At 39.5% G+C, this 27,926-nt stretch overlaps 1 protein-coding gene across 2 annotated transcripts; it reads left to right on the forward strand.

Annotated features, from left to right (window-relative positions):
* Nucleotides 1–27,894, forward strand: LOC146449649 (cell adhesion molecule DSCAM-like). Of its 2 annotated transcripts, none has more exons than XM_085101715.1 (20): nucleotides 1–386; nucleotides 9,249–9,560; nucleotides 9,765–10,058; nucleotides 10,728–11,018; nucleotides 11,337–11,609; nucleotides 12,033–12,350; nucleotides 13,386–13,661; nucleotides 14,286–14,567; nucleotides 15,076–15,369; nucleotides 15,781–16,080; nucleotides 16,413–16,709; nucleotides 17,855–17,925; nucleotides 18,575–18,806; nucleotides 19,636–19,938; nucleotides 20,959–21,267; nucleotides 22,184–22,456; nucleotides 23,239–23,526; nucleotides 24,419–24,613; nucleotides 25,321–25,396; nucleotides 25,703–27,894. In XM_085101715.1, exons 1-20 carry the CDS (start codon nucleotides 314–316, stop codon nucleotides 26,844–26,846), a joined length of 5,901 nt encoding a protein of 1,966 aa, XP_084957841.1. In that variant the 5' UTR covers nucleotides 1–313; the 3' UTR covers nucleotides 26,847–27,894. The 2 variants fall into 2 exon arrangements, with proteins under 2 accessions (XP_084957841.1, XP_084957842.1); XM_085101716.1 differs by having other exon boundaries at nucleotides 15,784–16,080.
* Nucleotides 27,895–27,926: the final 32 nt, after the last annotated feature.

Below are 27,926 nucleotides of genomic sequence, written 5' to 3' on the forward strand. Positions count from 1 at the left end.
GTCACCGGCGGTGTCGAGTTTTAACATGCTATGTGGTCCTTTGGCGGGCGCACCACGTGCTGCAGACCCAGATCACCTGTATAAACGCAAGACCTGATCGATATCTCGAAATTCCAAATTCTGATGTGGCCACAACATGGCACCGTGAGAGCAAACTGCCGCGTACGCACGCCCTTTAAAATTAACTCGCGCGTGGAAAAACAAGCACACAAATGGAGAAAACTTGAAATGGCTTACTTCGAAAAACGGAGGACTTTCGTATTTTCTTTAAAAGTTCAACGCTGACGGAAGCGAAAAAAAAATAATAGCAAATATGTTGCCCGGAACTGTGTTTATCATTGTGCTTTTGGGGAGCGTTATGCGAAGGAAGGACATTGTGGAAACAGGTATTCATGTGGATTTATTTAAAACAGTGAAATGTTTTGCTCAGGCTTAAAGATGTGTTTGTAGTAAAATTGTTGAGGAGGTTGTTACACATCCATCACTAGTTCACACACGTGCATATGTCCCTTCGTATTTTAGAATAATAATTGTATTTAATTCTGGTTGTTTCAGAGATATAAAGATCTATCTCGAAACGAATACGGAAGGGGATTTACATACCTGCCGACCAACAAAACATGCTAGTCGGTGGAATATTGGTGGCGATAATCTTCTCATAGAGTCTCATACGATGGTTCTTTCACTTATAATTTCAATATTTGGTTGGTTGTTCCATTTACCTTGGACGCCAAGATGACAGTGTATTGATCGTTGAATTAAAATTTAACAGCAAAAAAATCCTTAGCGGATACACGCTTCTTTCGAAAGTGAAACGAAAACATCACAGCTATTTTTGAATGAAAACAACATAACATTAATAAATTTCTGATAACTGTCAGGCGTGCGATTGTTCTAATTGTAGTAAACGAACAAACAGAGACACTTCGAGTTTTTTCAAAAGTTGCGCTTTAATCTTCTTTTCTTGTTAATATCTCTGCTAACCAATGCGGCTAGTTCATTCTCAAGTATAAGTAATATTTGTTTCCATTTTCTCGCCAAATGTTCCCTTTAACCTTATTCCCGGCATACAATTTCGAGGAAAATTGGCACGGCATACAGACTGACCTCAATAAAGGCGCCAAAATTATGAAGCCGGCAAGAGAAAAATGACAATGTTTTAATTTCAGTGAGATGACGCGAAAAATATTCAGAAAACTTTTACGAGAGGAATCGTAAACAAGACTTGCGTATCAAGCCATTAATGTAGCATTTATACATATATTTAAAAATATGACGCTTCCAAAAAAACACTAGAATTATTTCCTCGAAATTCTGTTGTCATGGTGTCCCTTCAAGTCTTGAGGAAATTCTAAATTTTAATTCTCCAACGTTAAAATTAGTATCACAGAATATATCTTACATTTGTACTACTTGTTCTAGAGGGATGGAAATGGAATATTTTTTGAAAGTTCTGAAAGGTTGTCACAGTTCGTTCCCTCGCTTTTGACATGTAAATGGTATGAGCGTTTTAAACCGCCAAGGTGTTAGAAAAGCGTCAAAAGCGAAGGATCTTTTATCGATTAACTGATTGTACTTGTTTTACAAATTACTTGATCTACTCCACGACGAATTTCAGGGAAAAGCAAGGTTGCGATTGTAAATGATTGCAATATTTTCAGTTTTCCATCGCAAGGTAGAGATCTACGATTAACATTACCCATGAATTTTATCTGTTTACCCTCGCGTAGAGTGAAATAATGGAATTACAAAAGATACCCTCAATTAAAAAACAGCAGGAGAATAGGCCAACTACAAAGCTGTTGCTTTTTTGTAATTTAAAGAAAATTGCGCCGACCGAAAATCAAATTAAATTAAATTTTAGGCTCCTTGTGTTTGAATTATTTCCTTCGGTACTGTGCGCTATTTTATACTGACTGAGTGGTTTCGTCAAGAGCTGACACACACTAAAGGCCTTTTTTGCTCGAATAAATGCATGCAATTTTTCTTATTTATTTAAGATCGATATTCAGTCCAAATATGTCGGAATATCCAAAAAGCTTTCATTCAAACTGACAGGCCAAGGTTGTCACATTTTCGCTTCATTCAGCAAGGGGAAGGTTAATTGAAAGTTTGTTGTGAAACATTCATGAGGAAATTTTAAACGGAATTTTGAAGTTGATGTCTTTAACCACGATTACGCAAGCGAATACACAACAAAAATGTTTGAAATGGCACTACAATGTGCTTGCCATAAATGCGTTCCTTTTTTAAACTGAGAAACCCAATTAAACTTCACTTACTTCACTGACTTAATCGAAAGAGTTGGTTTCTGCTTTAAGTATCCACGTCTATTTTCAGCGCGGAAAATATAAACCAAACACAAGGAACTGAATATTAACACATTTTGATCCCCAGAAGAAAATAATCGTCCTTTGAAACAGTCAGAATTTCATGGAAAATGTACGTAGTATATTAGCAGACTGACATGGGGGATGGCTGTAAGTTTAAAACTAAAAAAACTACAGTACTAAAAAATATAATTGACTCTTAAATGTTGAAATGGAGCAAGACATTAGGCGAGAATATTGCTGATTTTCAAAAGTGATCCAATATATGTAAAAACTACACAATGTTTGCGTTCGCCTTTTCGGAACGTTCTATGTCATCTTTACTTTGTCGGGACCCGTTTGAAATAACCATTTTAAAAATTATACATTTATGGAATAAATTTGTCCTGAGCGAACTTGGTAACATCAGCTTTTCCCCCATAACTAATATAATATTCGTGAAATGCAATCTTTTAAACTTGCCTCCAATAATTAACATTTGAGTCACGTACGAAAAAAGACCACAAAGGGAATTAGGAAAGGTGTAAACAGATGCGATTTTTTTACTCGCCTTCGAGAAATTATTTTCTTAAACGACGTTTACTCTCACTGGAAACTCAGTCGGACAAAAATTCTTAAATTTATTTATGAATAAGCGAGGCCATCTGCCAATGGAATCAGTAAAAAAAAGGTTTGCAATCTTAGAACTTCAACAAAACAAAGCGAATTTAGGAAGTCACCTCAGTTTTAAAAGCTTGTTTAGCATGGGCGTGTGGTGTTTGTGCGAAGCAAGAAGCAAGGAATAGAATTTTCGAGGCTTGTTTATAAAAAGGTGCTTGGTTTTTTAAACATAATAAGCGATAAGGTGCAAAAGCTACCATAAATAGACAACATTTTTGCTGGTTTTAAATACTTGAGCGAATCGGAGAAACGTTTAGGATGAATTCTTGAGTCTTGTGTAACTAACGATATCAAAACTTCAACCAAACTAGGACGCAGCCCGTTAAGAGGTTTTATTCTATTTTTATTAAAACATCGTTAACAATTTTGTCTGACGTGTAAAATCCCTCCTGCTTTCTGATCTAAATTGATTTGGATTTCGTTATGAGCGTTTTGGAGTTCCAGATGTGAAGAATGTTTAGTTTATCTTTTGTTAATGAAGAAAAGGAGAACGCAGTTGATTCACCTATACGTAGTAGATTTTTGGTATTACAGCAGTATTTCTTACAGTAAAGAAACATGTTCTGAATCATGGACTTGATGTCCTCAAGACACAGCTGACCACAAAAATGGGAGAGACAAAACCACAATGGTTTGGATTCATTCTATAAAAGCAGATGTCAACTTTTTGCCATCAATTTCACTTTTCTAATCAAGATAACAGATTAATTATAATTTATATGGGCCAAAAATCAAAACCAGCGACCCAAGCGAGTGCAAATTCATAAATAAATGATTGCAAAACACAATTTTTTCTTTATGGCTTCGAGGTTGTCTAGAACTTTGCTGTAGAGAATATAGATGTAAATTCTTTAGCAGCTTTCTGAAGGAGCTTTCCCCGTTTGAAACATGTTCGGATTAAAAATGCACCTAGTCATGTTAATACTCTTTTTACTCTTTAAATACACGAGGTGTGTTTCACCTCAAGTTCACTATCAAGCAGCCAAGCTTGTACCAAAAAACTGCCTTTAAAATCGTCGAGAAATAAACAATACCACAGGATAGTACTACCCAGCAGCTTCAGTTTCATTTGAATCGTTACACTCTGGAATGATTTTAATCACAAGTCCAAAAATTAGCGTGTTGTACTGCATGTTCTCGGCACTGAATTAAGCTTTCACTTCAAAGGTCACAATTCAGCCGCCTTGTTCCACAGGAAAATTAAACGAACACTCCATTAACAAATGTTTGACTCATTTTAGTTATAGGAGTAAAAGATTTAAGACACACTTTAAAGTGTTGACCATTCGGCGGCACAGTGCTGGATCCTTTCCAACAAACTCATCACATGCACTCTATTGTAGCCATTATTTCTACAGCATGCTTGGGTTGAGTCAAATATGTTACTGAAACTCCAGAATTACTGGTAAAAAATAACCGTAATCCCCCCGTGCAGTCCCCACAAAAACACCACGTAGTGCGATTTACTTTGAGAGGTAAATGACTTAATGGTTGAGCACAGTGCAGAATCGATTCTAATCTGAACTGACACGAGATATTTTCGACATGTGGCATACAAATTTAGGCGGAATATTCCACATTTAAAAACTCTATTCGTGAGTCGAAGTGAAGAACTGGCTTTAGAAACTTTTCCCTTTACTTTGCTAAGCTGGAAAGCATTCGATCATGCAACAAATCGAGCGAAACGCAGAAAAAAAAAATGTCTTATCACTATGCAAGACTCAGGCGGCGGTCGACGAAATATTGGTTGTGAACCGAAGCTTCCCTATTCATAAGGAAGCAACTGAGAAAATGTCCTTTCGAACTTCGATATTTTTGCTTTCTACAAGGAAGATCTGACTCTAAATAGCCAAAATTTTTCTAGCTTGGCTTGGCTTCTCGAAGAAAATTTGGGACACATTTCATCAATTGTGAATCGAGGATATTTCTGTACCTTTACAAGATTAGTGTTTGCTCATCGAGTGTTCTTTATATTTTTTGCACAACCTTTTAAGAGAAGCTGTGAAATTTTTGCTAAATCTAAACTTATTTCATCCCCAACCACCTTAGCCGACATAATAAATGGTCTCAGTGATGGAAAGATACTGACTCAGTAGACAGTATTCACCTGAATGATTCGGCCATGAATGTGTTGTAGCTGAAGTTTGAAAGGTCAATAACACGTCATGTGCTCGGCATAGAAATCGTTTCATTCTACTTTTAATGTCGGCCACGACCAAAATTCCCGTTATGGTGATTTAATTAGTTGTGTTCCCTGAAAGAACAAGGAAGTCGGATCGTTCGCTTGTCAGTTTTTTGATGTGTCAGTGCTTTCGAGTTGCATATGATTAAAATCGTTAATAACAACTAGTAACATTTCATTCACAGAATTTTACAGAAAAGCAATTTTAAGTGGGCCGTGAAGAAATTCTGAAATTTTGCTTTAGAAAAAGAGAGGATATGTATGTTTTTTGGCTTGCGTGATAGGAAGTGATTGTAGAAGAGAACACAAAATGGCTTCCGAGTGGGCAGAAAATAACTAAATATCTACTGTCAGTCACGAAAACTAATAATAAACAGTTTGCCGTATTAAAAGCATTTAGTTATAAGCAATGTCCCAAAACATGAATTTTATTCTGGAACTGTGCCTCATGTTCAGTGTAACATCAGCCAGATCTCCGCCCATTACAGACTGAACTGATCGGCTGAAGTTATATCCTGTTGTTTTGTTGCTTTCGATCTTGACATGATGCAATGTATGTTTTTATATTGTTTATTTAGAACTCTATTTGCAATTGAGTTGAACTTTTATCTTTGCAATATTTCCGATTTTAACCAGAATGTAAATTTTAACGTGGAAAATGGCAAAACGAAACGTAATCTGCGATAAGATGTGAAGGGTGTGACCCTCTACGTACTCCACTGAGAACTGCATTAAAAGCCTTTCTCATAAGTTTCGCATTACTTGGTAAACAGGGCAAATCTTTGCCAGTCCAATAACACCACCAAATTTATTTACAGACTGACTCATTGCTCAGCTCCTACGAGAAATGTTTTTCACAACACAGGGGAAGAAAATCTCTAATTTTGTCGTGTTAAAGTGCTAAAACTGTAGATCGTTGCATTTCAGTTTATAATGAAGACTGATTAAGAATTCTAGCAAACAAATGCAAATATTACCATTCAAATGAAAGCTACTGAGCAGAACTTTCCTGTGATGCTGTTTATTATGTTGTTTAAGGTGGTTCTAACTTGTAGATCCAATCCTGAAGTGTTACCATTTAAATAAAAGCTACGAAGCAGAACTTTCCTGTGGTGCTGTTTATTATGTTTCTTCTAACTTTTGAGTTTGTAGATGAAATCCAAAAGTGTTACCATTCAAATGAAAGCTACTGAGCAGAACTTTCCTGTGGTGCTGTTCATTATGTTTATGTTAAACAAGGTGGTTCTAAGTCTATAGATGAAATCCTAAAGTGTCATCATTGAGATGAAAACTACTGAGCAGTACTTTCCTATAATGCTAACTTTTGTGTGTATGTGGGTAAAATGCTAAAGTGTGATCATTGAGATGAAAGCTACCGAGTAGTACTTTCTTGTGGTGCTGTTGAATATGCTCTGCAAGGTGATTCTAGCCGTCCAGTCCATGAATAAAATTCCTAAGTCTGACCATTCAAATGAAAACTACTGAGCAGTACTTCCCATGATACTGTTTATAATACGATTGTCATAGTGCAAGATGGTTCTACCATTCACATCTGTGAATGAAATCCTAAAACGTGACTACTGAGTAGCACTTTCTAGTGGGATGAAATCCTAAAGGACCATTCAATTTTTTTTCTCATAATACTCAGAAACCCTTTAATCTGTAAAGAATTCAAATAATTTTATGTAAGGTTTTATCTTATTTATCTTAGTTATCAACATCATCTGGACTCGTGAGAACAATTTTGATGATAGTAGACTGTGGCGGTTGTTACCCTCCGCTTTGTTTTGAAGTTTCAGTAAAAGTGAAAACCGTTCATCGTAAAAGCAACTGAAACATCGACTGAGCCTGTCAGCTCTAACTATTCCGACTTATACGGCTCAACGATATTTCACACAACATCACACTAGACGGGGAGTTCTACGTTTAGTATGGGTTTTAATAACACGTTGTAGGATCTACGACAATTAGTTAGATTATATCATTGTTTACTAGTCGACTCTGGCAGTGCCTAATAAAGAAAAAGGAAAATTTACATAGGAAGCGCAAACTAAACCAAGCATAAACAGAAGTGAACACTTTTCTTTCTTTACAACTTTTACTTCATAATCCCAAACACAATGATTGTAAAATTCCTTTCGCTATGTAAAAACAAATATTTTGAAGTATTATTTATGTATGCATTGTTAGGAAAGAAGACAGTTGCCTTGCACTTCCGGATCAGCTCATTAGCAACCAGCTCACGTTTATCCATTTCTTTATGACAAATGATTTCAAATTTTTTTCTTCCACTGCCTCCTCAGTAATATCCGTGGATAAGGCTGTTACTGTTCATTTCTGGGGTCCAGATTTAGCCCGAAATATTGACCACTGACCGAGTGCCATTCTTTTAGTCACATGTCGAGCAAAACGAGCTCGAGGTCTACACGTGAAAAATTTAAAGGAACGAACGAGGACAACGTGACGAGTCAGCAGGCGAGGTCTTTTGTTAGTAGGAAAGTAAAACCTCCTTATATTTGATTTTTGTTAACTGCGAGCCAAATATAACACAGGCAAAGAAGCTACGCACTGGGAAGTAAAAGTATCTTGAAGTTCCCTGGGGCTAATACTACTAGAAATGGATTAATCCGCTCTCAGTCCCCCCCCCCCCCCCCCCACCCCACTCCGTTAATCTTTATAGTGCAATTTAAGGGGAGGTTCTGTAACAATTATCAGGGATTATTCCGGACGTTTGAGTGGGATAATTGTTTTATTATTTAACACATTGATAACAAAGCACAGTTTTATTGCAGAAAAGCTGGAGATGATCTAAAAAGTTTCCTTTTTTTTTTCTCCCCGACACACGAAATTACGTATATCGCAGGATATCTGTTGACTACAGACGACTAATATTCAGTTCACTATGACCATATTTGGGCACTGTTACAACAAAGAGATCTAGAATGGCGTTTACGGCATGCAGACGGCAAACGTGAGATTCGCGTTTATAAGCACGCAAATTAAAATAGTGCAAAAATAATTCTAACCCTTGATGCTTACGCAAAACAACTCAATTTTACTGAGAAACTGAAAACAGCGAGCTGCAAATGAAGGTTAAACATGGTCATTTCTTTCATTTCACGTGGTCATTGCTGTCGTTTGCATGCCCTTTACCGTAAACGTTGTTCTAAATCTGTCTAATGTGTTGAATAACAATTCGCATTATCCGAAAGAGAAGCGAAATTTAAAATGTTAGTGTTTTGAAGGGTTGGAAATGAACACTGTGATTCGAAAGGGTAACAATTAGAGCCAAAAATCAAAAGGATAGCAAAAACTGTGCAGAAACTTTACGCTTGCCATGATTGAAAGCAAAAGACACTTTGGTTTACGTTTGACACATAAGAAAAGGGTACAAACGATTTTCGCTTTGTACGCATGAAAGAGGTTATGATCAGGGCTGAGTTGCTCGAAGCATGGTTAGCGCTAACCATTAAAACCTATAGGCTGTCATGGTATTTAACCCGGGTTAGCGCTAACCATGCTTCGAGCAACTGGGCCCAGTGCATTACCATTTGGGTTAAATTTGGCATGCGATTCAAGGGTAACGGCTGAGGCCCCGTATCAAACTTGTCTGAGTATCCTCCAAATGGGAGGTAAAAACATGGCGCTCCTTGCAGTAAAGCTATTAGGAACAGTGTTCTGGACAAAGTGCACTCGCCATCTGTTGATTTTAATGCATTTCTCAAACATCTCACTGAAATTGGTAGCGGTAGCTTGGACTGAATTTTAAGATTTAAATTATGATGTTTACTGGCATTTTTATGCGAATGGTGTATAGACGAATTGCTTGTAATACTGATTTTTTTCAAATATTCTCGCACTTTTAAGCTAAGAATGTTTTCAGCAACAAATAAAGTGTTATATTGTGTTCAGTTTACCGATAGGTAATTTCGTCCTGAGACAGCCCACTTGCTCGAGTTTTCTATCAGCAATAGTTAGGTGTGGTGAAGTCGTAGACTGTTCGTTCATGGAAAACTTGGCTTCGAATCGAAGTCAGTTTCTAAATATAATAAGCTTTGATTCCTCTCAAATTGCAGCTGAAATCCCTTGGGCTCTGCGTTTCACAGAGGAGCCAGCGGATACTTGCTTTGCGCACACTCAATCAGCTATTCTGAACTGTAGAGTGGAAGACAGACCAAAAGCTCAGATCACGTGGCAAGTCGCACATTCAGGGCATGTCAACATCAGTAACATCACTGGAGTGCGTTACATCTTACCTAATGGCTCGCTGTATTTTCCCGCCTTTTCTGAGAACAGTTTCAACCCGTCAGTTCACAGAGCAGACTATCAATGCATTGCAAAGAACAATGTTGGAACGGTTGTCAGCAAGATAGCCAAGCTACGTGCAGGTAATTACAGAGAGGAAGAACGGAAGGGAGGGGGGCCGGGGGGGTATTTTGTGTTTTTTAAGAGTTTTTTGCCGTGTAATTTTTATTTCTCCCATACCATTAAATTTCTGAAACTACAACCAGACAGTACGTTTGCTTCCTGAAATTATCACTTGAGACTCAATGCAAAAATTAGAGATTTTGTATTCGATTTTTCTTTTGCAGTGATAGTTCAGCCGTACAAGGTTTACGCCCAGGACAGTCTAGTCATTCGAGGAAACACTGCCGTCATCAAGGTTGTAATTTCGGAGCATGCGCGAGATTATGTCCGTGTCGTATCGTGGCATGACGGGTTCAAGTTGATCACATTGGGAGGAAAATACTCACTGATGCCATCTGGGGACTTGGTTATTAGAAACGTGAACGACGCAGACACAAGATCCGTGATTTATTGTACCACTATCAATATCCTGACAGGAGAGAAGGCTGTCAGCAATCCTGCCAAGGTGTTTTTGAAAGGTACGCTGGAATTCAAGATTCACCTATAAACTTTGTGCAATACTACAACAACATTCTGGAAACTGATTGGCTATCAGCAGCCGTGAATCGAGCAATAATAGGGCAGTGTACGTGCCATGCTTGAGTAATTTGGCAGAACTCGTCGTCGTAATAGGACAGTTGTACTTTACATATGACTGAGTAGGGTCCGGTTCGCTCTGTAATCAAGCTAGTTATTGGACAATTGACAAATTGCACTCTGTTAATTAATCGCTTGATTACATTTCGACCGAATGATTGGTGATGAACTGACCTACTTTAAATTCCTGTTTGAAAACCAGTGAGCTGCAATTCAGACAGTTTCTAGTACATGCTTTGAGGTTCTAATGCCTGAAAATCGTCTTTCATGGGTGAGGTTTCCTTGTTTAAATGTCGCTATCATCATCATCATCATCATTACCATCATCATCATCATCATCATCATCATCATCATCATCATCATCATCATCATCATTATCATTATCATCATCAGTATTACAACTTTCCCCTCGCAATGTATTGAAATGACGCCCATTGACCATATAGCGATTCATATTTGGGCTGAGTACAATTTTATTCCAATCAGGTTCGATCTTAACACGACCTCGTACCTGCGCGAATTTTAAGGCCAATATTTTTCATGTTTCACAGCTCCACAACCCTCCCCTCCCAGGATATTGAATGATCGTTTAGATATCACTGTGTTCGAGGGGGAAGTGAGTATGCTGCAATGCTCGGCTGAAGGCTATCCTGCGCCCGCAGTAGAGGAGTACAGATGGAGTAAAGATGGCGTGTCTATACAGATGGGGGATCGTTTCTCAAGGTTTGCTGGTGGGAGCCTGCGCATTGAGAGAACAAAATTACAGGATCAGGGGCTATACAAATGTGAAGTAAACAACAGCAGAGGATCGAAAATTCTTCTTACGTACCTCACTGTGCGAGGTAAGTTTAATTTAAAAAAAAAATGGATTTCAAACGGAACGGGGAGTTTTAATGATTTTGGTGAAACACAAAAATAGATTTAAAAAGTTCGTCGTAAAATTAGGACTAAATTGCACACCGTAAGACTGGTCCTTACGACAGTAAAAAAAAAAAAAAAATAGCAAAACTAAAATGTTGGATATATAAATTGAAAAGATATGAATAAAAATTGCCCGATATTTTGCCGTTTGGATAACAAACTTTCGGGGACTATAAAAATGACCCCCGAAGAAGATTTGTTTTCTAAACGGGTATTCATATTTTCCTTTTATTTTCAAGTTCCACTTAGATTTCTTGTTCGACCTCGAAGAAAAGTAGCCATAGTATCTAAAACAACAGGTTACGACATGGAATGCGAGGTGACCGGACAACCAAGACCGAATATCACTTGGCTTCAGAATGGCAAACGATTCACTGGTAATGACCGCATCAGCATTAAACCCAACAGACTGGAGTTCGCTGTTATTTACAGCAAAGATCTTGGTGTGTACCAGTGTATCGCTAACAACGGCTATGAGATGGTGCAGAGTAGTGCTATGCTAATTACTGCAGGTAGGTGCGCGCGCATAAAGTTCTAGGCATCGCTGACCTGAAACTTGCAGGCACTGGGAACGAGATTGATCGTTGTTGAGGCCGTTCTTAGTATGTTTGTAATAGAAGACGAAAAGTCATTTTCTCCTCTATGGCGAAAGTGTTGAAGGACACTGAGCTCTAATAACTTGTTACACCGAAAACAGCAGATATGTGCCCACCGCAACACATAAGTTAGTGTTAACTTTATTTTCGGAAAGTGTTATCTTCGAATTGTTAAAATTGATGAACAGTTTCCAAAGCCCAAAACAGCCAGGGATATAACAAAACAAACATGAAAGGAAGGATTACAAGACTTATGATTAATAATAATAATAATAATCATCATCATCATCATCATCATCATCATCATCATAATTAACACCAAATTTTCTTTTTAACCAGAACGAAATCCTTCAGTTAGTTCAAGCGCACAGCCAGTCATACTCCAACCCAGAGACAGTCTTCGGGAATGGTGCAAAGCGTTCAGTCAATCAAGGCCTGAAATCACGTGGTACCTGGATGACAAACCAGTGTATGATGGGCAGGGATACACCATCACATCCACACTGCTTAGCGAGGGTGGTCCGCAGCAGGGAGATGAAGGCGCGCAAAGCACCCTGAAGGCAGACACAATGAGTGTAGAGAAAACTGGTGAATACAAGTGTGTTGCTTGCAATATCGGCAACTGTACTTCACAAGTGATTCGTGTGTACATTGATGGTGAGTAAGGATGAGTTAATTTCTGGTCTGTTTTGGGGTATTGTGAGGGCGGTTTCCTTGTTAGGTAAAACTACCAAAGTATGCGTAGCTTTGAATAAATAAAACTACAACGAAAAGTCTAATTCCCTGGCGGGAATTGTATATGTGACGATTTACTTGAGAGCTTCATGAGCGAGCGTCCTCCAAACCTACATAATGTCATTTGGCCAATCGCTACAATGACACCGCCTGATGCTAAGGGCGGGAAAACAGCGTGCGAATTAGATTTGTATCTGATCCCGATTGGTTCAGAAGATAAGATGTTCTCTCTGGTTGGTTATATACATCTTATTCGATGGTTTTACATATAATACGCGCGGATATTTTGCGAGTTGCGGAGTATTTTTCCGAGCCCCGAAGGGGCGAGGAAAAATACGAGCAATGAGCAAAATGTCTGCGCGTATTATATGTAAAACCATCGAATAAGAGATTCATTATTCCACTTCAAAACGATTTTACTATTTCGGCTTCTCTTTTCTGGTAAGAGTGTTGAAATAAACCGGGATTATCTGTCCATCAGTAAATGGCGAGTGCGAATGACGTAAAAAAAGAAAGCCAGTGAAATGTCTTTGCTCGTATTCGCTCTGTTGTGAGCCGGTCAAACCGGAACACTACAGTGTATTACGGTCTTGTATTTTGCGCGTTCTCTTGACCTTATTTGGTGAAATGACAGAAAAGTGGAATAATAAGACCTGTTATTACGTGATCTTTAACTCATTAATTATAGTGCTCAGAAAAAACAAAATCAAACTCGCTATTATTTAACATGGCCAACACTTACTGCATGTGTTGAGATGAAACATCCGAGTATTGATACTCACGAAAAGGACCTGTTTGATTTCACTTAGCTGCTGAAAACCACTTTGAGACTCAAACAGCATTACATACGAGCACGGCTTTGCTAGATGTAATTTCAGGTTCAATCTTAGATAACACACAATTTATTTTCTCCTGTATTTGTCCCACTATCTGATTTGACGTTTTGTTTTCGACTAGGCACAAGTAACATAACTTCAATACCAAATGAGGTAAATTCGACTCATGGTCAGCCCGTTCAGATTCCATGTGTAGCGAAAGGCTACCCACTTCCGCTGTCAGTCACCTGGTCCAAAGATGGAATCAGCATTCCGTTTAATCAGCGGCAGTTCGTGTCACGTGACAACACTCTTCTTATCTCCAGTGTGCAAAAAGGAGACGCCGGTCGGTATAAGTGTTCAGCGGTAAACAGTGCAAATAAGAAAGACGAACGCTTTGTTGTGGTCACAGTTTATGGTGAGTGAGACTCTGTGAGTAATTTTACACCGATGCTATTTCGAGGTGTCCGGCCGTCCGTGCTTTTCATTATTCTATAAAATTGATTTGATGATGTCGCATTAGAATAGGCCATTTCCGAGTTGCTGTGAACCTCACTATGAAAGCGAGGCTAAGTGCAAAACTTTTCATATGAAAATTAGTTTTGTTTGCATATGAATGAAAACTAATTTTCATAACAAAAACTTTGCACTTAGCCTCGCTTTCATGATGAGGTTTAAAGCAACTTTTGTTTGTTTTCCTTTCTTTAGCAACAACTTATAAATATCAATTTTTCCTAAACAAAAACTTACAAGTAGTAATTTAGTGATTTATTAAATTGTCGAAAAAATATTTTGGATACCTGCAGACAATAAAAATGACGTAAGATGTAACCGCGCGCTTTCTCAACGGAAAATAAAGCTAATTTCGCTGCTAATGTAAAAAACAAGACAAGATTCTGCTCAGAACACAGTCTCAAACAAAACGACTGACTTACCAGTTTGTCACATATTTTTTTAAGGGAAAAGACTAATCATAGTGCCATTTTTGTAACATTATTTCAATGCAGCCAATGACCATGCCTTCTCTCATTTGTTTATCCAGAGCTTCCAAATCCTAACATAGTTCACTCGGGAGAGTGGCACGAGGGAAGGTCTGGCCAACTCATGTGTTCATCAGGTGCATCGATCAGCGGCGATTTAAAGATCACGTGGCTTAAAGATGGGCGTGAACTCACTTCAAACCCTAACCAGAAAATTCACCAGATTCTTACAATGAGTATACTGAGTGTGACGAGCCTGTCAGCTGCTAATTCTGGAAAGTACACTTGTACTGCAAGCAGTACTGCTGGCACGACAAGCGTCTCCAAGGAAATGATGGTTTACGGTCAGTATGTGTTCCTGAAAGTTTGTTATTGTAGACAAAGCTGGGAAACCTTTGTGTACTCTCAGTTTGCACTTGACGGCCATGTACGTTTCACGTGCGAGATACAAAGTCGGTTTAGTATTTAGTTCGTACAATGTGTTAGCGATTTCGGATTAGGAAACGATCAAACAGGACTCGAAACATATTTTAAACCCCTTTCCCCACACATTACTGGAGAAACGTTGTCACGAGCTCGCCAACAATACGCCCGGTGTCCTAATCAGATCAGATCGTTCTAGAGGCATTTGACACTTAATTTAACTTTCTTATTTACTTACCTACCTACCTACCTACCTACCTACCTACCTACCTACCTACCTACCTACCTACCTACCTACCTACCTACCTACCTACCTACCTACCTACCTACCTACCTTCTCACATACTTAATTACTTGCTTGCTTACTTGCTCATACAAAGGGGATTTTACTTTATGGAACGTTGCAACTTAACTTGTTTTCAATTTCAGTTCCAGCAAAGTTCATCCAAAAACCTGTCAACCAAAAAGTTCTTAAAACTTACACGACTCACTTAACATGCCTTACATCCGGGACACCACCTGCCCGTATAGACTGGAGCAAGCGATCCGCTGGAGGGGGATTTGTACCAGTCTCCATGGAGCAGCCTCGCTTTGAAAAAATGCTCAATGGGACTTTGGTGATACGAAACACGAGTGATGAAGACCGTGGGCAATATTTATGCATAGCTTATAATGGCGTCAGTGATCCTCCGGTCAGCGAGCAAGTAAAGTTAACAGTTCATGGTATGAAACGTTCAGTATTTGAATTGTGCAGTAGCTTTTTGAACCATTTTGTGGTAATTTATTGCGAAGTTTGGGGGACACTGTGAATTTTTCTTACCAGCACACGGGACATGACGACCAGGTCTTTGTCTAACTAAGCACTGGCCGGCCAGACAAGTCGGTTCGTAAACAGAATAGATCATTTTGAGGGATAAGTTTTATCTCAGTCCTTCGAATTTCTTCAAAACAACGCGTATCATTTTCGGAGTGATTATTTCTCAAGATTTTGCAGCCCAATCCCTTCAAAATGATGCAGTCTATTTACAGACTGGCCGGTATGGTCAGCCAGTTCTGGCAAATATTTATGGAAAACACTCCAAGATAAGCCTTGCGTGACTCAAATCATTAATTTGTTGCGTTTATCTTGTCTAGCAGTGCCAGCCACAATCGATTTTGCGCCTAAAACCACACAAGCCAAGGTGTCAGGAGAAGTTGCGATCACGTGTTCTGCGGTCGGTAATCTTCCGATTGATCTGAAATGGTTCAATGGCACCAAACAAATGACGGAAAACTCTCGGGTGACCATAGCAACGTCCGCAGAAGAGAAGGACTACAGAGTCAATAGTACACTGGTCGTAAGGAGACTGGTACTAGAGGACACCAGGCAATACTCGTGTAGAGTTGTGAACGAATATGGAATTGACACAAAGACATTTCAAATCATCGCTCAACGTAAGAATTTCAGTGTGCTCATTACATCTACATTTTGAATAAAACTTAGTTCGTGCTCGACATTTAATTCATGTGTAGAATACAGATAAGTAACCTGTCTTCAGTTTGTCTTTAATGCGGGATAACCCAGAAGAAAGTCAAACGAATGACTTTCAGCACACATGTCGGATTCACTAACTACAGTGTTACTCTGCGAGTGATGTCGACACTGTGTGTCTTTCTCTTGTGTCGTAGGGCTAGGTATCCTAAATAAAGATTATTATTATAAAATGCCCAGAAATTTAAGCCGATTTTTTTATTGACTCTACCTGTTCTGTTTTTTAACTTCTCAGAACGGCCTTCTCCTCCATCCAGACCAAATGTCAATGGTGTCACGGCTCGCTCCATTTTCGTGACGTGGACACCAAGGTTCAATGGCAACGCACCGATCACTCAATATACTGTGCAGTGTAAGCGTACTAACCAGGGGTGGGAGGACAGTCAACAGAGAGTAGTCTCGGGCCAGTCCCCTGGGCTAGATTGGACTGAACTGAGGCCAGCGTCTGAGTATGATCTGCGCGTGTACGCTAAGAATGACCTGGGCAACAGTGACTCCAGCCTTCATATAACAGCAAAGACTCTCGAAGCAGGTAGGGTCTGTTCTGTTGTAGATTACTTACAGTGTTAAAAACGTGAATTGAGTCGAAGCTGAGGGAGAACTCTTTAGAAAGCTAGGATTGTGGAAGCGAAAGCTAGAGTGTGCAGAAGACTTCATATTTGAGCCTAAAGTTCTTACAACACGGGCTAAACGGGATATTTAAGTAGTTTAGCCACTCAGCTATTAAATATGTTGGATTTAGAACAGCAACAACAACAACAACTTTATTTTTACATTTCGTTTAAGATTGTATTGATACATATATGAATATTTAGTTCATTTAAAGTTTTAAAAACATTAATACGGATAACTAAACATAAATATCTAATGTGGGAATGCCTAGCGCCTAAGTAAACCATATAGTTTTCTAAGTTAGACACTAGTCATGTAAAGAAGCATTTTAAATATGCAAACATCTATACACATATTCAACACACACACTCACAGACGACACACGCACTGCTCATACACTGACTGTTATAATAAATTAATTAGAGGAATTTGACTAGCTAGGTCATTATTTTTGCTTCGATAGTAGGTACTGTTTAGCTTTTCTAGGGAAGTTTGAAATACTGAGATCTTTGATATCTTGAGGACGTTTTTGCCAGTGATCGACTGCTAGTGCTGATAATGTTGATTTTCCAATATTAGTCCTGATCATGAAGCGTGCTTTATAGAAGTTAGCTTTTGAAGCATATCCAGTATTATAATGATGAACATCACTGGCGTCGGTAGCGAAAGTGGTTATCGAAGATGGTAGGGAACTGTAGTAGTAAGTGGTAGTAAGTGGTTTTCAGTTAAACTGCGGAAAGTAAATCGGATTTATTTTGATTTTGCTTTACCGCGTCATGTAATTGGCTAAAATACTAACAAACTTCCTCTCATCAAACCCAACCAATCGTAACTTTTTGGCAGCGGTTTTGCCGGGCTTTTCGCCGATGACACACGTTTCAAGGCTTGCACCACTCATTAGTGCATTCCTCTGTCTACAAACCTTATGGTTGCCAAGAGTGATTACCTTGCATTTAGTTTTTTGAAAGGAGATCTAAGTTTAATCTTGTTACACTGAACACCTTATTGTTTTTGCTATATTGCCTCTTTCTTCTGTATCACTAACGCTAAAACTGTTTTCCACAGCTCCATCGGAACCTCCTAAAATTATGAACGTCACTGCGATCTCGTCCAAAGAGATTTACATACGCTGGGAGGTAAGAAGAGAGTGAGGATTTGATACAAGCTACAAGTAGGAGTTTGTAGGAGAAATTTAACCTTTATGTCATGCTCGTGCATGTGTGGAGCTCTATGCCAGTTTTGAAAACTATTCCTTGCTACCGGAGGCCTCTTTTCCGTTGTATTCGCTGAACTGACGGGCGTGAGGAAAAAAAACCTCTGCCCTGGGTTGAAACGGACTGTGTTGAGCATGCGCCACGGTTACCTAGAGACCGAACAGTCACGTGATGCAATGTTACTATGCGGGCTCACTAAATGACAGCGGAGTAACTGTAAACGAATGCGCGAGAGACAGTGGGCTCAAGTCACAGTCAGCAAACAATACAGGGAGCATGCGTTTTGTAAGCGTCGTCCACGACTACGGACGGCGGTTGAATTAAAGACCGTTTCGACCCACGGCAGAGGTCTCTTTTCCTCGTGCCTGTCAGTCCAGCGAATACAACGAAAAAGAGGCCTCTACCAGCAGGGAATGAAAACTAATTTTCATAATCTGATAAAAAATTGGCACTTAGCCTCGCTTTCATAATGAGGTTCAAAGCAACTCGGCAATGGCCTTAACGAGGATACGAAGTATCTACCGTTGTGTCTTAACTGCAAAGTAACTATTTGTAATTATCTTCTACACAGCCTCCAGCCTCGCAAAGCAGAAATGGTGTAATACGCGGATACTACGTAGCGTACAAACAAAAGAACAAATATTACAGAGGCAACAACTTAACAGTGAACGGAGGGGACACCAAGAGTTACATCATACGAAACCTTGCTCCCTACACCGCGTACATTATAGAAATGCAAGCGTTCACACGAGCAGGAGCCAGTCCGCTAGGAGCTAGAGAAGAAGTGCGGACACGCGAGGACGGTATGTTTCGCGGCAGAAGCTTGGGGATTGAAGAAGTTATTTTACTAAATTAAACAGCATCATTCTTCTGGATTTCCTTGGCGAACAAATGAAATTTTCAAGAGCATGAACTCGATAAGGCCAGACCTGAAGCAGAAAGTTTTCCAGTTAAGCATGACAATAGCCTCTGAAAACGATTAGAAGTGTTCACGTTATAATTTTGAATTTTAGTTCGCAAACCTCTTTGTTGATATAAAAAAGTACTTAGGTACAGTGATATAGGAAGAATCGCCTGATTGGGTTAATTTTTCACGAATTATATATTTTGCCATCCAGTTCAGGATTTGTTTATTTAAGGACGGTACCAACTAATACCAAGGTATTTTTGCGCAGTTTATTACTATGCGGGAAAAGCAGATCTTAGCAAGGGCTATTGGAATCCAGCAACAATTATTCTACAAAACAGTAAAATACAAAGCAATGTATAGCATTTTTTTTATCAAATTGAAGCTTTATTATCTCTGAAAAATGCGTGGTTACGCCCAATTTTCTTTTCAAATACCAAGTTCTGCTTTCTCCGCATAGTTTTAAACCACGCAAAAATATCCCTGTGTTATTAGGCACCACCCATAGGAAACCCTAGTATCTCGAGATGCGCAGAACATATGCGCAGTAACAAAAGTAGGCACCGTCCTTAAGATAGTATTATCAAGGCCTATCCAGTTGTAACCTCGTGCCAGGGCCCTGGAAGCGAGGCAGATCAAACGGCGTTAGTGATTCTTTTAACACGGCCCTTTATGCGACATAATCAAGACTTATCCAATGATTGTTGTGTTGTTTCTATCCACAGTCCCCAGTCAGCCTCCACACTCGGTCATAATCCATGTACTCAGCTCGCAAAGTATGGAGGTTACTTGGAGTAAGCCCCCTTCAAATGCAATAAACGGCAAGTTGCTAGGTTACCGAGTGTATTACTTCAGCGTAAAGAATCCAGAGAAAGTGTTCAACAGAACTGTTACTAATCCGGATGAAAGAAACGCAACGCTTAGAGGACTTGGCAAGTATACAACATACATGATCAGCGTTGTGGCATTTACACGAAAGGGTGAAGGTGTAGCGAGTCCTGCTAAGGGAGGAACAACTCTTGAAGACAGTAAGTTCTACATTGCTTTGCATTACACTGTACTGTATTTCTCGCAGTACTGTAAGCTATTGCTTTATCAATTGAACTCTTGAAACTCTGACTCGCATACAACGCTGCGCGCAAAGCATGCTGTTCTGTTTGTAGGCTTACACCCAACAGTTTTATGAAAATACTCAAACTGCAGTTTAGCTGGACGAAACGAAGACTTTTCCGTTGCCCTTTGTCTCGTTAATGGCTAAACGGAGCGCTCATTTTAAGAGAAAGGCTAAGTAGTTTCTTATGGGCGGATATGTGGTCAACTGAGTTCTTTTTCACTCATATTTTTTTCAACTGCACGTTGCATGTATATCTAACGGCTCTTTCAGTCACAGCATTGTTTATTTGGTTGTCAAATTCTTCTATTAATTTAAAGAGTTCAGATTGTACTGTAAATAGACCCTTCTCCAAAATGAAGGCCGAAAATTCAAAGCAGTTAAAATTAAAAACGTATACCAGCACTAGAAAGAGCACATTTACTTTAGTAACCCTACAAAGTTTCAGCATATCAGGTGTAATATCAGCTGAGAAAATGTAAGTTGAAAAACGAAAATTTACAGACGTTTGTATGACTGGGGGTATGACGTATACCCCCAGTCATACAAACGTCTGTAAATTTGTCAAATTTCATCTTATATTTCCTAAGCTGATATAACACCTAATATGCTGAAACTTTGCAAGGTTACTAAAGTAAAGGTGCTCTTTCCAGTGTTGGTATCAGTTTTTCATTCAGTTTAATTTTAACTCATTCAGAAATGTTGCCACCATTTTGGAGACGGGTCTATTGCTTGCTTACAAGTGGGGAGGGTTAGCTAATTTATGACCATTCCTCCCTTAATCGGAGGTGGTGCCGTGAACCAAGTAAGATTACAGTTTGTCAAAAGATGGATACAATAACGCTTGTTTTACATCAAGATGCCCCAGCTTTAGTTGGGTATAAATTTTCTTGACTGTTTAACAACAATTCTCTCAAATGCAAACCTTTGTTTTTAGTTCCCGGACCTCCAAGCGAAGTTCAAGCAGTCCCAGTCTCCAAACAAACGATTCGTGTACTGTGGAAACCCCCCTTGGAACCTAATGGCATCATTATAGCATACAAACTCTACTACAGTAAGACAATCAGTAATCCACTTAACACCAACTCGGCTAAGATGGTGGAAGCTTGGCTTGCTGGCAATACGACGTCAAAAACACTCTCCAAACTGGAGTCCATTACAAAGTATTTTTTCTGGGTGAGGGCGAGTACCTCAAAAGGGTTTGGAGACCCTTCTGATGTTGTCAGTAAAACAACCAAGGAGAAAAGTAAGTGCTTTACTGAATCTTTTTGTATCTCTTCTAATGATCATCATTTGAAATAAAAAGTAGCTTTCGAGACAGCAACCAACTTGTACTGAAAAACCGATAAACGCAGATTGATACGTACATTGCAAGCCTGATTGCGAGGTTGATCTCAGGTGCCATAAGTACAAGGCGAGCAGGCGCTTTGGCTTAAGTTTTAATCTCTGTTATATGAATATAGTTTGGCGTATACTGTTTAGTTCCTCGTCCATGTGCTTAGAATGGTGTTATCTCAGCTTACACTGGCGACGCAGCGATGCAAGCTTGCGCACGTCACAGCGGTTTACACGTAGAATATACCTTATTATAGGAAAATAACAATGCACTTTATTAACGCGATTTTACAAAATTCTTGTAAAAAAATTCGCGTTAATTTAATGTATCTTAATTAATGTCGATGTAAATTTAATGCACAATGCTATTTTACAACATTGTTACTTTAAAGCACCTTTATTTCATTACAAAACCTTATTAGTTCATGACTCATTTATTGGCTCTTCAGAGTCGCTATCTTTTGAATTGATAGGGTCTAGTTAGGCTTCAAAACCAAATTTTCGGCTTTCAAAAAACTTAGAAACATCCGTGCACTTGTCTTGGAAGCCAAAACGCCCTTTGGCATTCAGAAATGTAAAGTGCGAGTTTGCAGAATTATGAAAATCGCAGTAAATAAAGCAAGATGCTTATCGAAAAATTCGCGTTAATTCGATGCATGTAAACCTAACTTTTGAAAAATTCGCGTTAATTTAGTGTAACGTAAATTTTCTCCGCGTTGTCAACGTGCATTGTTAATATCCTGTAATAAGGTAACCAGCACCTCCAAACGTGGACTTAAAAATTTCCGTACAATATCCTTATACAAAAATACCACTTTTGTTTGTAGTTAAAGCAAACATATTTGACGACAAACCACCGGTGACGCTTGCAAAACGATCATCAACCGCCATCTTGGACTGTGAAGCGTATGGCTACCCTGAGCCTTCAGTGATGTGGTACAGCAGTGGCCGTGATCTATCAGATACTGTAAAATACCAACAGTTTGCCAACGGCTCACTGGAGATTAAACACGTGACCGAACAGGACGCTGGAGAGTACGAATGCACTGCAAGCAACAAACTGGGAAGGAAGACCGTGTTACGTACACTTAAAGTAAAAAGTATGTGTATTTATTCACTCTTTAACTTCCAAGAATGCCTTAGATGGGAAAATTAGTTCTCTCTAAAAAATATCAAGTGGTGAAGTCGGACACGTGCCACATGGTACCCACGCTTTGAAAGCCTTATCTATTGGAAGGGCTGTGCAACTAAGGGCTCCGACACACGAAGCAACTGATTGAACGCAACGTTGTGCAGAAATTTCCTGTGTGTCCATCCCAAATATTATTGCGTCAAGATTGGCTCCTGGTGCGTCCTACATTGTTCTTAAAAATTCAGAAACAAAGTAATACAATGACAATTTGTTAGGTTAAAAACGATGCTGTGTAACTGAGCGCGTGGTCAACTTTTAAGGAAGCAATTGGCTGCGGCAACACATTGCAAGGTTTTAGTAAATCTTCAACGTGTTGTCGGAACAACGTGTTAATATTTGTAAGGTAGTTTTAGGCTATTTACGCAGGGCCTCTATGAATTTCAGCTCTGGACCTGACTGGCCTACGGTGTCTGAATATAAAAAAAAACTTTTGAATGCAGAGGTCCACACAACGCAGGAATTAAACTTGCTGGTAATTTTGCCGGATCTCTCTTGTGAAAGACCTCGTGTCAGGCGTCACTTGAACGTGAAAATACAAAACTGAATGCAAGGCTGGTACTTCGGCAAATCTGCCTTTTGCCGTAGTGCCAGCCTTGCATTCAGTCTGAATATAGTTTTATTTATTGTAGAAACTCGGTTTGTTATACAAGGCTTCTAGAGTTTAATTTTTTTGTTTATTATATGTCATAGCACCGCCATTACCCCCCAAAATGGTTAATTTTAGTGTACTGCCTCACACGCCAGCACTGAACATCACCTGGCGCGAAGGAAATGATGGGAACAGCCCCGTGACCATGTTCATTCTGGAGTACAACGTAAATGGCGGCAAGTGGAAAGTACAGTACATCAGCCACAGTTTTAACTATCACGTGCTACATAATGTGGACTTTAACAAAGAGTATTACTTCCGTATCTCAGCCTTGAATGACGTCGGAAGAGGAGAACCCAGCAAAGTGCTCAGGGTGACATTTGTTGGAGGTATGATTGACAACATCGTCCTTCAATATACAGTTCACACATCGCTGTAAACTATTCCCTCAGTTTTCAGCGGCTATCTGACACCCATTTGCCTGTTTATGCATCTTTTAAAAAGGACGGACACAAAAGGAATTATGTTATAAAGCAGATGGACACTTCTTTCAGTTTTTGTCCGTACTTTTAAAGAAATACTGGACAAAATCACTGATAAAGTGCGAGGCTAGCAGCTGCGCGAACTGATGTTGGTTGCCCAAGAGAAATCAATTCGGCTCCAAGAAGTTTGATCAATTTTGAGCTTATTAAAGACGTTCTCAGTGACCTGTAGAATTGAGGAAGCGCAATGTTATAAGCTTTTGGGCCTCCTAATCACTTTCCGTAACCTTTTTTTGTACTTATATTTTGCATGTTTTTGCGTAGTAAATAGAAATTTCTTCTTCATTCGAAAGGTTGACTGACTGATTGATCGATTGATTGATTAATTAATTGATCAATTGATTGATTGATTGATTGTTTGATTGGTTGATTGATTGATAATTGTTTGCTTGATTGCTTGATTGATTGATTGATTGTTTGATTGGTTGATTGGTTGATTGATTGATTGATAATTGATTGATTGATTAGTTGATTGATTGATAATTGATTGGTTGATTGATTGATTGATTGATTGGTTGATTAGTTGGTTGATTGATTGATTGATTGATTGATAATTAATTGCTTGATTGGTTGACTGATTGATTGATTGATTGATTGATTAATTGATCAATTGATTGATTGATTGATTGCTTGATTAATTGATTGTTTGAATGGTTGATAAATGATTGATTGATTGATTGATTGATTGATTGATTGATTGATTGATTGATAGTCAACTCTCATTTCTTTATTCTTACAGATGGGGGATCCTTCATTGTAAAAGAGGTTGAAGAAATAGACTCCGAGGGAACAAAGTCAAAGACGTCACAGTTTTACCGCAACCCTACATTCCTAGGGGTGATTATAGGATTTGGTGCATTGATTGTTATTGTAATCGTGTGTTTGCTGTTGGTTGCCTTCCGTGCAGGACACTTAAATGTCGCCAAGATTCAGGGTATGTTGAATTTGTTATCGATCCTCTTTCCTTAAATCCATGCATTTTTCCTGTACAACAGTAAGGGGAAATATCTTCCCACATGGATCTTTCCATGTTAGATAAATACCTCTTACTAACCGAGTTCGAGATCCGTAGTGTAAGTTACGGACTGAGTTTTTTTTTCCCGTCGGTGCGCGGGTTATAAATCAACGGGAAAAAAAACGAGGATCCGCAATTTCAGAAAAACAAGGTTAGTAAGATATTATTATATCTCTGAGGTTAATCGGGTGCAGGGGAAAAGAACAAATTTCAAATTTAGCGGGCCGTACAATGAACTATGACCCGCAAAATTGATCAATCACACCGCGCGTACTAACTGAGAGAGATATTAATGTTCGATAATGTCAGTACAGTCTAGTTTGGGGATATATAGTTTGGAGAGTCACGGCCTTTTTGTGAAGTCCAAGACGTGACGAATGATCTCGACTTTTTGCTAAAAGCACTATTTGTAAAACTTTCGTGTGTGAGAAAAATCATTTTGGGTATCAGCACCGTATTAAGGTATTATAAAGTGACATTTATTTCTATGTTTTCTGTCCTCTTATGCTCGTAAAAGACGTTTAAGTGAAACCTAATTTCCTTTAACTAACTTGCAAAACTGGCAGGTCACTTGAACATGTTAATGCCAACATTCTGTTGTGTGCTTTGTGTCTTTTTTCACTCAGGCTGGAGGAAATACTGGAAAAGCAAAATTTTTAGAGAAGAGCTTTCAACAATACAGCAAGGAGATTATGATCAAAGGTAGCGCTATTTAATAGTCCTAGACTCGAAATCTTACTACGTTCCCTAACGGACTGCAATACATTTTTATGGAAGTTTTATCAGTTATAAGAACTTGGTGGTACACAACTAGACATGTATTTTATATACTTTAAGGAGACCTCGTTCCACCGAAAGGCATACGGAACGAAATTTTGCTCAGATCAAGCACGTTCTGAAAGAAAGTTGTCTGCAGTCACCATTTTTCTTTTCATCACCTCGTGCTGTTTTATTTGTTTCATTTTAATATTACAGCTGTATTCTAAAGTTGTTGTCATTCTTTCCCAGCCCAAGCAATCCTGACCAATCGGAAGGGAGCCCTTCAACCAATGGCAACCTCGCAGATTCGTCATCATCGCTCGAACCAATCCGCTCAACGCACGGTTCCGAGATCAGTCTGCCCAGGAGCATGCTCCGTGCGCTCTTCACTCAAGAACCTATCATGGAGGAAGACTACCCACCTCCTCCCCCACCGTACCACTCATCCACGCCCGGACAGCCCCCACCCCCTGAGGGTAGCTTTAGTGATACGTCATCGGAAGGAAACTTTGTTCAGCCTGTCTATCACAGGCCCACGCTTCACGATACAGATTCCACATCTCGTGCGCGTCGCTTCGTGGACCCGAGCGATTATACGACGTACCCGAATTTCTACAATGCCCAAAGATCGCTGAATGGTACTCCAGGAATCGGAGTGCTGGGATTCCGTGGAAATGCTGACGGCGGCTCTGAGCTTGATACCACAAGCATATCAAGAGTAATGGAATCCAATATTGACTTACGTCGCTCAGCTGCCGCCAGTCGGCTAAGTCGCCCTGGAAAAAGTCGCGCGCAAAGCCAAGAGTTTGTACCCTCTGTGTACACTGAGAGTCCTGCAACTGTACCAAGACCTCGAGACTCGGGCTTAGGTCCCTCACGGAACGATCTTCGTCGCCCAGGCTTCAATTCCAAACGAGGCTCCAGTCAAGTGACTCCTGTAATCCGAGCGATCCAGACCCCTCAGAGGAGAGACTCCGAGTCATCTAAGGAAAGAAGTCCTTATCATACATTCGAAAGGCCTCATGGATCACGTGACCCACGCGCCTATGACTCGGCATCCTCCGAATACAGCTCGTCACGTGACGAGCTCATATCAGCGCTTGAGTTTGGTAAACGGCATAATTTGGATAAATATTATGGAATACCCACTCTTGAAACTACGTCAGTTTCTTCGAACACAACGAACAGTAGTGATCAGGATGGTATATGCAAGTTTTCGGCTAGTCCCAGGCCCCTTGGAGATGGATGTTTTGCACCTACCCCAGTGCATGCTCCTCCGTTTAACTCGAGGGCTAGATCCCGCGGGAATGAGAAGTACATTTATGTCCTCGATCCACGGAGGCGCGGCGTAGATCGAGGGGCGGTGCCTCAGTCGAATGGATCAGTTGTTTGACAGCACGAGAAGAGACGGCATTTGAAGGTGGCATGGACAGGCAAGGTTACAGAAAAAACACAGAAACGAATAAAACATCATGGGGTTTTACATCTAGCGGAGGATTTCATAGAGCAACGTAATCTAAATGAAACCTTATTTCTAACTTCGTAGCCTTTTGAAGCCTAGCAATTTTGTGATAAACTTAAAATTTTATCCTAAAAGAAGTTTAATTTACTAACTTTGTTGTTGTGTTCTGCTCTCACTAGATTTTGTATAATGCAAGTCTTAAATTTTGAGGGAAATTATTCAATTTTTTTTTCACGCTTTGTGTTCCATGTCAGCAGTGACTGATCATCCTCCAAGGAGTCGAAGTTGTCTTTCAAAAAGAGTTTGTCTTCTTTTAATCCTCTTAGTAATCAATCTGGCCAATCACAATGGCTGCACAACGAAATGGACTAATCAGAACTTGAAGGGAGAAATATATGTCGTCGACCAAGAGACTCAATGCAAAACGCGTTAAAATGCATGCGAGGAAATCACACCTCTGCCAAGACGAGTTAAATTCGGTTGAGTTTAACAAATGACAAATTAGGCGTCTGAATAGGCTGTCGGACTTGTGTCGCATTACTCGACAGGAGTGCGACACTGATTTCCAGGCGTCGGATTTTCTGTCAGTGTAAAATGAAGTGTATATATTACCAGAGTGTGTGATCGTCGCTTTTTCATGCCACAGTATTGGATACCTCTTGGCGAAGGACAAAAGCGAGTGAAATACGATTAAATTCAACAGTCTAATTCAATATTCGAACATTTGTTGAATTTCTTACGATCTCTCAACTGCACTGAGTCCGAAGACAAGTTTGAACCAAGCCTTTGTTCTCGATGGTTGAGGAAAAGGCACGAATTTCTCTTTAGCCGATCACAGTGCTCAATCAGATCTCTATCCAAATCCTCGTGTTAGCTGTTTGCTGTTCTTAATTAAGTAATGAGCCGCGTCTATACTACATCACTGGTTTTCTTTAATAAACTAATAAAACAAAAGGGTTGAGACAGTGAAGAACTAGTGAAGAAGTGAAGAACAGTGACTGGACGAAAGCT

Source organism: Pavona decussata, unplaced genomic scaffold (assembly GCF_977016875.1).
Source record: "Pavona decussata unplaced genomic scaffold, jaPavDecu1.1 SCAFFOLD_602, whole genome shotgun sequence".
In the NCBI taxonomy this organism is placed as follows: domain Eukaryota; kingdom Metazoa; phylum Cnidaria; class Anthozoa; order Scleractinia; family Agariciidae; genus Pavona; species Pavona decussata.

Excerpts from the sequence above, each read along its gene's own strand:
- LOC146449649 (XM_085101715.1), top strand. The coding sequence starts at position 314 with ATGTTGCCCGGAACTGTGTTTATCATTGTGCTTTTGGGGAGCGTTATG. Across the intron at positions 22,457-23,238 it reads ACGTACACTTAAAGTAAAAA|CACCGCCATTACCCCCCAAA; the intron begins GTATGTGTATTT and ends TATATGTCATAG. Across the intron at positions 24,614-25,320 it reads AAATGTCGCCAAGATTCAGG|GCTGGAGGAAATACTGGAAA; the intron begins GTATGTTGAATT and ends TTTTTCACTCAG.